This window comes from Lissotriton helveticus, chromosome 11, assembly GCF_964261635.1.
Source record: "Lissotriton helveticus chromosome 11, aLisHel1.1, whole genome shotgun sequence".
In the NCBI taxonomy this organism is placed as follows: Eukaryota; Metazoa; Chordata; class Amphibia; order Caudata; family Salamandridae; genus Lissotriton; species Lissotriton helveticus.
This window is the reverse complement of record NC_136072.1, coordinates 327,193,402-327,208,534: the sequence shown is the minus strand read 5'-3', so window position 1 is coordinate 327,208,534 and position 15,133 is coordinate 327,193,402. Positions and strand designations below refer to the sequence as shown.

The window sequence follows — 15,133 nt, the reverse complement described above, 5'->3', positions numbered from 1 at the left end:
ACAAAATAATAAAGCGATCTATCTACATAACGTCAATCACAGACCACAGCCCAAGCAAACTCCCAGAAAGACACAGAGCAAGATGTTGAACGACGCCCACAGGCACAAGGTGTGCACAATAACCTGGATTACAAGCAGGGTGGGTTTGTACCTCCAGCTACTAAGCTCACACTAGTGCACTAACCATGCAGAGAGATTTCACAAAAACTTTCCATACGTCTTCCAAGTAATGATTTTGCCAGAACACCACAGTCGCCCCAGAAGCTGAAGGAAACGCACAGCTCACCACAGCAACGGGCACACGGACAGCGGGAAGGGGGAAGGCACGCGGACAGCGGGAGGGGGGACGGCACACAGACAGCGGGAGGGGGGACGGCACACGGACTGACACCTTCGGGTAAAGTCCGCGCATTATAAGAATGCATTAAAGAAACAAATAAATAAAGTAGAAGAGCAACGCACAAAAAGCACAACTGACCGCACCAGGATACAGAAAGACCAGCAGGCAAAAACCATAAAGACAGTGCGCCAAACCTGAAATATGCAGAAAGCCAAACCCCTAAAAATAAGGAGAGGAGTAGACCAAAAGCACAGGAAGTAGAGCTGCGAAGCCGAGACACGAACCGGCAACCCCAGCCACAGGAACGAGTACACTAGCCACTAGGCTATCTTCCAGCTCACTCACACGCATGCATAGTGCACAGAAGTATGCAGGAAAAAAGGGGAAACCAATACCCGCAAAGTGGGAAAAATAACCCCAGGACAGGAGAAAGGCGTACACAGACTCATGGCCGGAACCTGAGTCCGAAACCCCCAAAAGGAGAGTACGTGGAATCCGACGCACAGCAATGGGACACCAGTGCCCAGCTTAGAGAAAATGTCATATGTAACAAAACAAACGGGAAGCATTCATCAGAAACAAGAGCCCCTTTCAACAGCACTCGCCCACTCCCCTGACAAAAGTAAACCAGACACGCAGCTGGAAACTAAGCGGAGCGCAGGCGTAAGTGCAAGCTCCAACCAACTGGAAACACCGGAGGCTACAAGCATGAAGGAGATAGACAAGAACCCCACACAGCCCACAAGCCGCACGCCGACAGCCAGAGGCATGGGAAAATAAATATGCGGCAACCCTTGGGACCGAGACCGTCTGAGGCAACGGCCACAGAGAAACCGGGCCAGCAAGGTAAGCCCCCCCCCCCTTCGGTGGGCAAAAGCGGCCCACACATGACAAGCGCAGGCAGCCACTGGAGCCCTCACAAATACGAGGCACAATGCCCACAACCTCCCGCAGTGGGTGCAACGTAGCACTGAGGTACAGCAGCCGTCGCAACGCCAGCACCGGGCCGAGAGGGTGGACTGGAGCGGAATGCAAGAAACCCCATGACAAAGCCTGTAGCCCTCCCGGGGGCCGAAGGGACCCCGACAGAGAATGTATCCACAGTGCGGTCCAATACCCGAGAGGTGGGGAGGGACTCCCAGGGCTATGTGGAGCAGTGAGGCAGCCGAGCCGAACCACAGAGCCCGCTAAAGCAGGGCAACGGCCCCCAATGTCTAAACCGATGAATGAGACATACATGTTTTAAGCCTCTGCTCTGTGTTGAAGCACTTGTAAGGAAACTGTAAGGGAGGCGTTGTATTGCATTCTGTCTGGTCAAATGCCCATCTTCCAATTCACCTCAAAGGAAATTTGAGAAAACTCCCGGATATTTTCTCCAGGGGTCCCTGAATTGACACTCTTCAGAGATGGCCTGTCCGCGTCGGTCGAATTGTATTCGTATTTGCAAGGTCTGTGGAAACATTTCGGAGAAGCACAATGAAGCCAGCAGGTGGCAGACGTTGCTACGTTTTCCCCTGTTCAAACGTGGACACCGAGAACAACAGTACCATCCGTACAGATCTGTCTGGAGATGATACTTAGATAAATATTTATTACTTTATCACACTTGTAGCGTAGCAATCTATCTACGTATATTGTTACCCATGTTGCGGTCTTTATGCGAAGCCGGAGCAACGTGGTTTTTAAAATCAAGGCCCCGTGTTGTTGCGTGCCAAGAGAGGAACCCTTGCCAGAAAGTTACAGCCCGCTGTTATGAAAAACAAATAACCACAAATAAGGGGGAAAGCATAAATTGACAATAAAACATGCTGCAGAATTTATTAAACAATACAATATCTCTGTTGTGGTTTACCTGTGATACAGAATGTCTCGGGCGTCGGGACTGTAATACTTCGTAACTAGAGCACAGTCCCGGCGGGTGCAGGGTATCAGCTATCTAAAAATGGGATAGCAGTATTCAGGAACTGCTTATCGGGGCATTGTATTAAAGGCTACCAATATTATGTGTGGTTGTGTTTCTTCATAGTTCTTACCTACGTTTAAAAGAATGGTGGCACGCTGCAATATGAGAGTGAATCGTCTATGGAACCACGTGGCTTCACAACCAAGTGGGATTTAGACGGGTTCAGATTACCGGCTATCTAGGATTAAAAATAGCCGACCTTAAGATACAACATTGCGAATTGCGTTGCAAGTTAATTATTGTGAATGGCGCGACGTTTTTATGCTTCATACCTGTATTAACAAGCGTGCCGGTGAATAGTTTATTACAAATGAGTTATGCCTCTGCCAGGGTCAACTGACACCGATAAAGGCAACCCCCCTAACCAGAAACTTTACGGTACCTCAAACAGTTAAAGGGACACCCAGCTAGCGGAGGCTCGGCCGGCTGGGCCAATCCCAGTGCGGCCCTGGCTGGAGGCACACGGCTGCTTCCTTCGGGCCGGATCTCGCTGCGGGCAGCATCTCCGGTCTCCCTCACAACACGGGAGACCGGCAAGGCAGGAAATGGCTTCCCCAAGGAAGGGGGAAGCGAAACCACGTCCTCCCGGCCCCGCCCACAACCAGGCGGCGGGCCGGACATCTTCTTCCGGTGTTTCTAATGCCGGACCAGATTCGGGGGCGTTCCCGGCTTTCGGCTGACGTCGCGTGACGTCGGCAAAAGCCAAAGAATCTCGGGAACGCCCCCGAATCTGGTCCGGCATTGACGGACAGGCCCCTCGTCCAATGGCTAGGCTCCATTTATGGAGCCAGCCAATGAATGACGAGGGCCGACCCAAAGCCACACTACAGTTCTCATAAGATTTCTCCTGCGCAAAAGCTGCTTGCGCAGCTTTTTGCAGTCGAAACCTAAAAAGGAGGGAAGAGGGGGCGGGAGTAAATGCGGACGCTCTAACATTCTGCTAAATGGTGTTTTTCTTTGACAAAGCGCACAAGTTCTTTGCTTTCGTATGCTATATGGTTAACATTCGCAGAGAGACATGCTGTGCTGCTGAATGTAGAAAAAACAAGCTTATTATAGTTCACACATACAGGTTTGGTATAGTCTAATTACAGCCACACATTCCAAACGGCGATTGGCAGAGTGAGCATGTTCTCGTAGAGGAAAATACACTTGAATTTCGTTTCAAAAACTTTTATTTCGGTCACCAGGACCATAAAAAGTAAGCAAAGCAGAAAATAGCACACATTGTTAAAATAGTACATATCGAGATAAAAAATAACACTCCATTTGTAATACAATACACACTTTGGGAGCGGGTACAATGGATTTTACCAACGAGCCCAGATGGGGGGGGAATCGAAGGGCAGAAGATATCTCTGCGGCAGAAATTTATATCGATTAATGTAGTGCATCAGACCACCAGCTAAAAAAGGATAGCAGCAATAGCTCAATAAATAGTTTAAAATGGCGAAATATAAGGAATTAATAGTATTTACAATTCTATATTAGGGGAGAGGGGTTGGCCTAACGGCTAAGGCGCTCGACCTCGGACCTGAGGAACTCGGTTCGAGTCTCGGTAACGACACCAAAAACCCCCTGTGATTCTGGGCAAATCACTTAATCTCCCCGTGCCTAAAAAATGAAAGTGTCCTCATGTAACGTAACTGGTGCTATGTAAAGCGCTCTGATAACTGATTCGGTTCTAGTTCGCGCTATATAAAACTCTGCAAAAAAAAAATATATATATATACAAACTGATCTAGAGCTAAAAATTAATAAGTAGCAAAAAGTATAAACACAATATTCACATTTATAAAAAATAGTGGCGATGCACTTTTTATGAGTTTCTACCCTTCTGAATAAAGGCCCACCTCCTGCGCCACATTGTGTTTAAATATCTTGAAACCGCGAACACAATGGGTTTCGATGTATCATATTTTAAGACCCGGAGGGCCCCCCCAGTGGTGAAAACCCAGGTTCCGGCAGAGCTGCACAAGCCAGCAGCGCCTTGCAATTTGATGTCCAGGGCAAAAAAATAAAACATGCATTTCTGTTTCTTCTTGTGTAATGCATACGGGACATCCCTCCTCATCCGCCTGGCCCATTTGTTGGTGACTGCACGTACAGGCAAAGTGCTATGTCTGAACTGTACGTACAGCTTTCTTGCAGCCTGGGGAAGGATATCATCCAAAAATACTTCTAACTTATAATTGTCCTTCACTGCAAGGAACTGTGTTGTTAGGGAGCATAGTTTATGATCTGCTTGCAGTGCTCCAAGCTTTAGGGCATGGAAAGTTTTAGGCACTAAGGTGCGAGGGACTGTCGGACAGGTATCACCCGGAGCGCTCCACATAGAGGGTTGGCCAAGCTTTTCACACTCATGCTTTACATGGGCAAACCAGGGGACCCTTTTCAACAGGCCTGGATAAGATAGAAGCTCCTTTGTGTCTGCCTGATATGGTGCTAATTCGGGGGTTGCCCAAAGTCTTCGCCAAAACATCAATGGTTTTAGGGCAATCTCATCCTCACTCGGGGTAATACCCAAATCTAGGTGCAAAGGGATTAGCGGGGTACTGGCCGGAAGACCCGTTATTAGTCTTAAGAATCTATTCTCAATTGCGACTAGAGTAGAGGGCGAAGTGTGCCCCATAATTCTGCCCCATACAAAGTTGCACTACACACTTGTGGCCTGTACATTTCAAGTGTGGGGCTGATGGGTTTAAAAGGGGACTACCTGGCTAGTTTGGCTATACTCCCAGCAATCTGTGAAAGCTTAAGCTTGGCTTTTGCTATTTGGGGTACCCACTGCATATCTTCTGATAGGGTGACGCCTAGATATTCAAATACAGATACCCTATCCAAATGAATGCTGTTCAAGTGGGGGTTGGGGCGGGTTGTCTTGGGAGGGTTGACAATCATAAATTTAGTTTTAGCAGTGTTGATCGCCAGGCCCCTGTTACTGCAAAAAAGGGCGAAACTATCCAGTAGCCTCTGGATGCCCATTGGCGTCTTTGATAGGAGGAGGGTATCGTCGGCAAACATCAGTGCCGCCACCTTGGTGTTAGCTAGCTTTGGGGCATTGTTGTTTGGTACTTCGGTCAGAAGTGCAAGCACACAGCCCTGCCTTACACCTCTGCCAACTGGAAGTCTGCCGGTTAACTCTCCTCCCCTACCACATCTGACTTTAGCATAGGTGTTATCATGCACCTTGATCAGTATATCAAGTAAGTAAACAGGGATACCCATATCTCTTAAAACCCCCCTCAATTTACCCCTGGGGACGAGATCGAAGGCGGTTTTCAGGTCCGCAAATATCAACTAGAGGCTGCCACCTTCCATTGATACTGTCTTCCATATGATGAGTTGAAATCTAAATACTTGGTCGAGTATGGAGGTGTTTTTCCTGAAACCTGCCTGGTATGGGCTGATGATATCGTTTTCCTCCATCCAGTCCTGGATCCGATCCAGTATTACCCTAGCAAACAATTTTTGTGTAACATCGATCAGACTGATTGGTCTGTAGTTTGCTGGCAGTAGTGGAGATCCCTTTTTAAGGATTGGTACAATCTCAGCCCCGGTCCAAGTCTCGGGGATGGGTATGCGTTCATATTGGCATTAAATAATACTAAAAAGTAGGGGCCCCAAATTAGCGGTTCTTCCCGAAACATATCCCCGGGGAGTTTGTCCAACCCAGGGGCTTTTCCTGCAGGTAATCTTTGTAACGCTGAGCAAATCTCTTGTAGCGTTAGTTCCTTGCAATCATCGTTAGCCCTGCTACTCAATTGGGCCAGTTGGGCTTCTGTATTCAACGGGTCTGGGCAAAAAGTACCCCCGGGATCTACCTGTATGACTTGTTCTTGTTCAATTGCAGATAGCTTTTGAAAGTGCTCGGACCACACTTCGGCAGGCAAATTAGGTTCGCTAGCAGAAGTACCCTCCTTACAGCCCGTTCTTATTATTAGCCAAAATGCTTTCATATCCCGACTTAAAAGGGCAGTTTTAATATTTAACCATTTGTTTACTTCCCAAGCCTGCTTTGCACTAAGGATAACGTCTTTATAATGGGCTCGCCTGCTTTTTTATCAGTAGCTTGTCTTCCCCTTTGATAGCCTCCAGCAAAGCTGTTTTGGCCTTACGACAATCATCATTGTACCACGAATGTGGCAAATCTTTAGTTTTCCTGGGGCAACTGATAGGATTTAGCATATCGGCTAGATTTGCTATAAGCTGGTTATGAAGCGTTGCAACCGAGTGTAAGTAGGTAGGGTTAGCCCCTTCAGCCCTAAGCATGCTTATTTCATACAATATCGGGATAATGGATTCATATAGCTCTAACAGTTTCTCCTGAGATTGTTTCATAACAGCCCATTTTATCCTTCTCCTGTCATTGGTAATGATTAAGCTATCGCTGGTGTAAGTCTCGCTAGGAGGAAATATACCTGAATCTGGGACCCCGAAGATTAGTGACAAAGCATTGTGGTCACTATCTATCCGAGGGATATCCTCGAAGTCCTTAACCCGGTGCCAAGAGCTGCACTCCACCATGATATAATCTATTTGGGAGGCCTGGCCAGTCCTGTTAAATGTCGGCCTACTAGGCCTATCTGATGGAGTGCGGCCATTACAGGCCCTCAGAGAATGTGTTAAGGCGACAGCATTTATCTGTAAGACCAGCGGTGTCCAGGACTTTACTGGGTAAGTTTGGGGGTCGGGTATAGCCCACTGTAGATCCTCCTCACCGATGGCAGCATCCTGTGAACCTAAGAGGGGTTCAAAGTGGCAGTTTAGATCACCCCCCACTATCAGACCTGAGTTAGGTGGCAACTTTGGGATAAAAAGATTTAATTCCTCCAATGTTTTTGACTCCTGAGCAAACGAAACAGGGCGTGAATGATTATTGATGATTGCTAATCTCAGTTTGGATGGGAAGGTGAGTAATATTGCTTGGATATCTTGTGAGTGGGTATTCAGGGTGGTGGGGTGGAACCCACATGAGAACCTACCCATATAGAAAGTCCCCCCGACGGCCTTCCCCTCTGCCCTGTGCTAGCAGGAATGTTATAAGTAGCAAAACCCAGCCTTCCACAATCCTCTCTTGCCCATGTCTCCTGAAATAAGCATACATCAAACTGATCAACAAACCCACCCCATTCGGTAGATGATAGTTTAGCCTTAATGCCCGCCAGATTCCATGACAGTATCTTAAGATCCCTACTTTGCCTTGGTGTCTCATCGGACAGGCTAGGGATAGTTTACGGTGTAGACTCATGGTTGGAGGAGTTCGGGGCATTCATAACGGGATTCCTGGGTGTGGTGAGGGAAATTAAAGCAGTGGGAGGTGCCTTTGCCCCCTCGCCAGACCTAGTCCCTGCAGGTATATCCATTCCGGGTTTTGTGGCAACCATAACTAGCCCCTGTTGGTTCTCCAAGCTTACCCTTTTATTCCCTTTCTGTCTCCACTTGGGACTGTCGCCACAACAGATGGATTCCGTTTTGGGTAGTCAATCCACTTCTTCTAAAGGGCCGAATCGGTTGCTAACTTGCAGATTATACAGAGGGAGCCTGTTGGGGAAATAATTATGTGTCAACTGGAGTCCCTCCAGCCTCTGACTTTTAGCATTAGTGAGTGTCCTAGGTCGCTCTTGGTCCAGATGTTTATCATAGAAGTAATCAAGACGGAACATTCTTATTCCATGGTCAGGTTCATTTGGTGGGCTTCTTTGGTTCAGTAGGGAGCTTACCACTAGGGGAGTTTTAAAGTTGATGATAATGCAGTCCCCCCTGGTATTTTTCCTGGTGGGACCCACCCAATCTACCCTTCTTACCATCAGGATGTCCCCTGCCTTCTCATAGGGAAAGTACCTATGTGTGGCCAGCCAAAAGAAGCTCTTGTTTCTGAGGTCCAGCTGGGACTCTTTCTGGGATGTCTTTAGAGGTGGAACCCCAGTTAAGACTACTACATAAGGTAGGGATTGTGGGGGAGGTCTATGGTTGGCAAAACGTCATTACCCCTGCCCATTAAATCTATATTGGTTGCATCCTGCTTCTCCCCTGCAGTTGTAGGATTAGAAGGGGTATAGACCGGGAGGTGACTGCTTTCTATCGTGTCTGATACTAATGCTTGTGGGCTTTTACTGCTCTGGGCATACTCGGATTGAGTGGGCAGGGATTGTTTGGCTAGGTTGTTAGTAGACCTTGGTCTACTAGCACTCGTTGGATTATTCGTGGGTCTCCTGGGGCCTATACTGGGTCCTTTAGATAGACTCTCCCCCCCTGGGTTATTACTTATGTCAGGCGGAGTAGAGTGTATCTGCCTCACCATTACACTCTCTGTCAGGAGTCTCACTCGCTCAACTAGCGGGGCGACCTCTTTCTTGATTAAATCACCCAATTGTACTAAGAGGTCCGCGATCAGAGACTGGGCCCAGTCCGGGTATTTAGATGCGGAAGTCACACTAGAGGTGGGGTATGCTCCCGAGTCCCGGGCACTAAAGGCTTCTTCTCCCTGATCACACCTCATCTTTGCCTTCTTATTTGTAGTTACTTTCCCTGCTACTAGTTTATACTTCCCTTTTTTCCGTGTAGTCATGCCCTTATTACCCGGTGATGTTACAGTAGCAACAGGATTCACGTGTAATGGGGCTGATGATGTCTTGTCTACAGGTGATGGTAGTGTATCAGGTAAGCTCACTTCATTGGGAGGGACTGGGGTGGGGCAGCAGAGCTCCGGGGTAATGGAAAGCCGCCTTTCAGTCCGTTGTATTTCTGAGGTAACAACGCCCAAAGCCCTTTGCAACATTTTGTCAATCGAAGTCACTGGTGGAGGTGTTGCTACAGCTACCTGTCCCCTAGCAGGATTTTTCTTTGTGATGCCCATATTTTTCCCCATAATTATTGCCTAATGGAAATTATCTAGAGAGATCACTCCTTAACCTGGTCAATGTAAAACACACTTCCGCTACCAGGAGAAGCCAAATTTCAATAGTGCCCCGGGGGCATAACCCAGCACACCCAGTATTGTCTAATCTTGATATAGCCCGTTGACACCCCAGTAGTAGCCCACTCTCCTAGCCCCCTTTAAAAGTCACTAGCAATCGTTTAAATCAGGGGATGCAACACTGTAGCTAGATTCCACTTTCCCAGAAGAAAAAACAATTACTTGCAGTCCTTGTGTGACTTTCGGTTGCAGTCTTTTATCGTGGGGCTAGTTCTGTAAAGGACCAAGGGGGGTGGCCCTGCCCTGCCTCCTCCTGTCGCCGGACGGGCTCGGGATGGGCCCGCCCTTGGGCCGGGCACGCCCGCGCCGCGGGAGGCGCCGCGTTCTTTTAAGCGCCTCCGGGCGCTTAGTGCTGACGTGTGGTATGCGCGACCCTCCAGGCGCACTGGGAGTTGTAGTCCGTGGCCGTCACTCTCCGCGGGACCGGCAGTGCTTCACGAGGCTGGAGCAGGGTTTTGGAGCAGCACAGAAGCCCCCAGCTCAGAGCCCCCAACAATGGCAGGTAAGGGCAGGCACAGGGTAGAAGAGCACTTGAATTTACTTTTGATGAAAAGTTAAATTGTGCTTTAAAATTCTTCACATACCCATGCTGATTAAATAGAAGGCCTATTTTCAATTGCGCTCAAAATCGAAAGGCAGGGGGTGCAGCTGTGCAACCAGAGCCTTCCCATGCCTGTTTACAGATAGTCAGAGCTCAGAGCACTGAAACAAATCATAAATGCAAGCTGCTATTGTGCTGAGCAGGAACCCAAGGAAAAAAAGTATCCCGAAGAAAATATAAACAATCAAAGCATAATGATATCATACTTAGTCCCTGCAGCCTGGGAGGAATGAAAGAGAATAAGGAGGGACAAAGAGGCAGGACTGACCACTAACTAGCAAGCAAGGATTTTAAAAGAACACTAAAAGAAACAAATGGAAAGCATATGGCTTTAAACCCACGAGAGAAATTACCACAAGTCTTCCAATGCCTGGCCTAAAATGAATGTGTCCTTGTGTAACATAACTGGTGCTGATGTAAAGCGCTCCTATACCTTTGGGTCGAGCTCGCGCTATATAAATCTGCAAATGAAAATGGAGCAACACGTCGCACAAAAGACTTGGGAAACTTTTCAAAGCTCATTACTACCTATGAAACAGTGTGAATTGCAAATATCTTTTGAAAAAGAATGCAATTTCCGAGTGTCTCAATTTCCCTCCCCTGTCAATACAGAAAATGTTTTCATCATAACCGAGATGTGTACTGGGTGTTGCCCATAACTTGAATATTTTAAAAGACCTATCAAACGATACTGTCAGTCGATGCATAGCACCGCCCCTTATAGCATTTGAATTTACTCTGCCTGACCTCCCCTCCCCCCCCACCCACAATGCCACGCCCACATGAAATCGTATATGAAACGTAGACAAGCATGGCGCGAAACTGTGACGAGTGTACGTAAAACGCATGCGCGGCTCTAGATGAGGAAATCCAGGCCTAATATTGATGACGCACAGTAAAAGCTGGACCGCGTGATGTACGGAGTAACTGCGGAGCTAGGCTAAGTGAACCACTACGCAGCTTGCTAAAAACGAGTCGCACCATGCCTAAAACAGTAACGCTTGTGTGCTCTGGCTGGCAGCTCCTAGACACCCATTAACGTATACACCAAACCCGCCGCCGTAGCTAGGGCACTTACTGTCCAGGTAGTGTTCCAGGTACATAGCTGTCGCCATGTCGTGTACCGCGCCCTTTTGCTTCTCCTGCTGTCAAGACACTTTTTCATATTCATGAGCTGCCGGCCACCGGTTGGTAGGTAGAGGCAGTGACGTAACGTATAGCAATGACTTCATTGCTAGCCACGCATCGGTTGGGAAGGGTGGAGTGACCCTGTGAACTGTTAGTCACCTTTAGCATGGACACTAAAGAAAGACTTCAGGCGCGCCTGTAACGCGTGGGCTGCCATACTACAATGGGACATGCTTCTTATGATAATTTATACGGTCATGTAACGGAATGGCCATCTTGGTTCTGGATACAACTTCCTGAAATGTGATTCTGGCAGAATTTGTGCATTGCAGACCACTAACGAATGTAACTAGGCTGTGCTATAGAGGGCGCGTTGTAGCTTCGTATATTCTATCCCTAGCAAGTCAGTCTGCTTCCAGACACACTGCTGATTCATGGAAAAATAACTCGACCTTGATCATTTGTTGGAAGGGTAGGTAACTTTCCATTTGCTCTACACAGGACATTTTGCACGACCATAAACACAAAGAGGGGGATGTTTTTTTTTCTTTCATTCCAAATCTCCATCTTTAAATGAGGGATATAACCTAAACGTTAATTGAGTTTATTAATTGAAATTACTATTCATACTTTTTGGAAAATGATTTAATTGAATCGGCTGTGGTAGGTGAAAAATACAAGGGGGGGTTAGGAATTGACAGAGTATCTTGCAAAATGGCAACAAATTGTATTGCATTGTAATTGCATTTATATAGCGCTTACTATCCTTGACGAGGCGTTGAAACACTTTTTCTCCAAGTAGCACGCTACTCCGGAACCCATAAAGGATTAGTGTTGAATTAGTATAGTGAAATATGAAAGTAATTACAGTGGTGGATAGGTTAGTCAGCTATTTGGATGCGGAAGGATAGGAGAAGGGAAAAAGGTTTGTATTTATATAGCGCTTGTTACCTCTGATAGGGCGTTGAAGCGTTTTTATGGGCGAGTAGCACGCTACTCCAGAAACCCATTAAGGATTAGTGATAAATTAGTATAGTGAAATATGGAAGTAATTTGAGTGGCCGATATTAGTCAGTTATTTGGAGTGAGAAGGATAGCGAGGGGATAGAAGAGGGGAAAAGGTTTGAATTTATATAGTACGTTTTACCCTCTGATGGGGTGTTGAAGCGCTTTTTTGGCGAGTAGCACACTACTCCAGAACCCATAAAGGATTAGTGTTGAAAATTATTATTGTGAAATATGAAAGTAATTTAAATGGTGGATATGTTATTCAGTATTTGGATAGAGAAGGGTAGCGAAGGGATAGAAGAGGGGAAAAGGTTTGCATTTATATAGTGCTTGCTACCCCATATGAGGTGTTGAAGCGCTTTTTCGGCGAGTAGCACACTGCTCTGGAACCCATAACGGATTAGTGGTGAATTAGTATAGTGAAATAAGAAATTTGAGAAGTGGACATGTTGATCTGTTATTTTGATTGGAAAGGATAGTGGAGGGATAGAAGAGTGAAGGATTTAGACTTTTTTTGTTTGTTTTGAAGGTCATAGCAGTAGGAGCAGGCTTGGGATGAGAAAAAAAGGATGTGGAGGGGAGGAGTTGAGAAAGGCTTCCTTTGGGGGATCGGTATAGTAAAAGAGGTGTCAGATGATGCAAGGAGGGGTAGAGTAGGGGAGAGTCTAAAAAGGGTTATTTTGGGGATCATAGAAGTGGTATGGGTTTGGGATAAATGAGAGATCAGCCTCTACAGACCCCAGACTGGGGGCTTATATGCACAAACAATCTGGACCGGCATCCACATATTCATAAGGCTGTGCTCACACAATTAATAGACCCTTCAAATTACAGACACATACATAGCAACACTTTAGAAGAGGAAAGTAGGACATTTAAAGAAAATAGAGATGTGTTTCCCCATTGAAACAGAGGCAATTTCAGACAGGATCGACAGCCAAAAGAAAACCATTTTTGGCTAGAAAAAGTTTGAGTCTCCTGCCTGAATCAGGTCTATTGGCAGGTATGCAGATACTCTGAACCTGAAAACGAATAACGGTGGGCATACAGGGACAAAATTCATAGTGGGGAATGCCAACTTATATTGAGAATTTGTGACTATAAAGGTGAACACTGTCAGGGTATGCTCCGCAGGATCCGGATGCCGCAAATAAGAGTCCACCTCCTGATGTCACCAACACCCCGAATAACTTATACAGGGTGTTCGAGCTATCAGGCGATGGAAAGGAAAGGGAAGGGTCAGCAGGGACAAGAACCTGAAACGACAAAGAACAGAAAACAATATAAACAAAGCCCATAGATATACCTATTCTCTCTTTTTTTTTTTTCCACCATGACCTCACTCCAGTTTCTGTCCTGGAATGTCAATGGCCTGCGCACGAAGGGTAGAAGAGCTAGAATTTTACAATATCTGCGAGACACTCCGGCGCTGGTCATTGCCATCCAGGAAACCCATCTTCTGAAAACAGAGACAAAAGACATGGTAAAAAATCAGAAATGGGTAGATATCTTTATCTGCACTGATCAGATGGCAAATATTAGAGGGGGGGGGGGGTGTTCTTATTTAAAAAACAAGCCAAAGCCCAAATATTGGAATATAGGGAAGATCAAAGTGGTAGATGGCTTATTTTGAGGATCTCTTTAGGAGGTATATTTCTCTCTTTAGTGGGTTACTATGGTCCGAATCAGGACGATCCCTCTTGTTTAAATACCATCTTATTGATTTCCCAGATCCTGTAATCTGGGTAGGCGATTTTAACATAGTCTTGAATCCTAAACTGGACAAATTGCCAAACTCCAGGGCAGTAGTCCCTTCTAAATCTCGGCAGCTGCTCTTGACAATAATGGATCAGATTTGTCTTTCCGATATATGGAGGGAACGGGCGGGGGATCAACTGGGAGTCTCGTTCAGAAATCTGTAATATAAACATAAGTCTAGAATCGACTATGCCTTGATCCGCTATAATCTTAAGGATCTAGTGAAAGATATTGAATATTTGCCGTCACATCTTTCGGACCACTCTGCAATCTTCTTAAGTTTAATTTTCATACAGCAACATCAGACTAGATCTTGGTCCTTCGATCGAACCATTTTGCTGGAGGATGATGAAATCAACTTCTTCCTCGTTGAGACTAAATATTTTTTGTAAGTGAATTTAGACACAACCAATATTTCTGTTGTCTGGGAGACTCTGAAAGCTTTCTGGAGAGGCTGCATTACCAATAGAGCAACCTTTAGAAAACAGAAATTTAGGGAAGCTACTATGGGCCTAGAAGCAGAAATGAATGAAATAGAGCATAAATTGAACACTCAAACAGGAATCGATCCGAAGAAAGATCTGGAAAAAATAGACTCGCTTAAAAAACAGTTGAAGTGTATTCTCCAAGAGAGAATTACTCGCAGATGGGAAGTAAGCAAAATTTCCCATTTTGAATATGGTGAAAGGGCTGCCAAATTACTTGCCTGGAAAGTAAAATCAGACCAGGTGCGCAATCACATAAAAGAGATTAAGGTAGGAGACGAGATATCACCTCGCTCTTCCAACCTAGATATTGGGTTGGCTTTTCGCGACTTTTTCTAAGACATATATAATGAATCGATCATTGATGATAGCGTTAAAAGGAAAAGGTGGTTGGAGTAGATATACCTATTCTTATGAATTCTCGCTAGCCCTGCATACCTGTAAAGGATTGGAGTGATACTTTCTGAATTTCAACAAACAGTGTATAAGTCGTTCAGCTCCTGTAAACAAAAACACCATATGAAATGCATTGACTCATGTAAATCTATTCCAATAGAAACAGCGTTTGTTTGCAAGCAGCGTACCATATAACCTAGAAGGTCTTTGCTAATGTAGGGGTTTTTGGTAATCAAAAGGTAAAGAAATATGTCCCTGGATTATCCCAGTTCCAAAACAAAGAATAATTCTTAGGCAGTTGTAGGACTTACACCGCCCTTAAGCACTCGGCTAAGAACAAAATCCAAATGTTAACGGTTAAGGCGCTCGACGTCGGACCTGGGGAACTGGGTTCGAGTCTTGGTAACGACGCCAAGACTGTGATTCTGGGCAAATCACTTAATCTCCCCGTGCCTAACAAAAATTAATGTGTGTC

General features: G+C 46.0%; 2 protein-coding genes across 6 annotated transcripts in view; one reads left to right on the top strand and one right to left on the bottom strand.

Moving 5' to 3' along the window:
- ING5 (inhibitor of growth family member 5) overlaps nucleotides 1–11,166 on the bottom strand; it is a 409,877-nt gene extending 398,711 nt beyond the window's left edge. The window contains exon 1 of one of the 2 annotated variants that reach the window (XM_078665675.1): nucleotides 10,962–11,166. In XM_078665675.1, coding sequence (XP_078521801.1) covers nucleotides 10,962–10,998 — 37 coding nt within the window. In that variant the 5' untranslated portion in view covers nucleotides 10,999–11,166. The remainder of the gene's footprint in view (nucleotides 1–10,961) is intronic. The other variant, XM_078665674.1, reaches the window with a different exon arrangement.
- The window catches only part of D2HGDH (D-2-hydroxyglutarate dehydrogenase), a 1,118,641-nt gene that overhangs the window by 13,012 nt on the left and 1,090,496 nt on the right, over nucleotides 1–15,133 (top strand). The window contains exon 1 of one of the 4 annotated variants that reach the window (XM_078665667.1): nucleotides 11,339–11,483. The exons of 1 other annotated variant lie outside the window; for it this stretch is intronic. The gene's annotated coding sequence lies outside the window, so the exon portion shown is untranslated. Of the gene's footprint in view, nucleotides 1–11,338; nucleotides 11,484–15,133 lie in introns of those variants that run through there. 2 more of the 4 variants (XM_078665671.1, XM_078665673.1) reach the window with 2 other exon arrangements.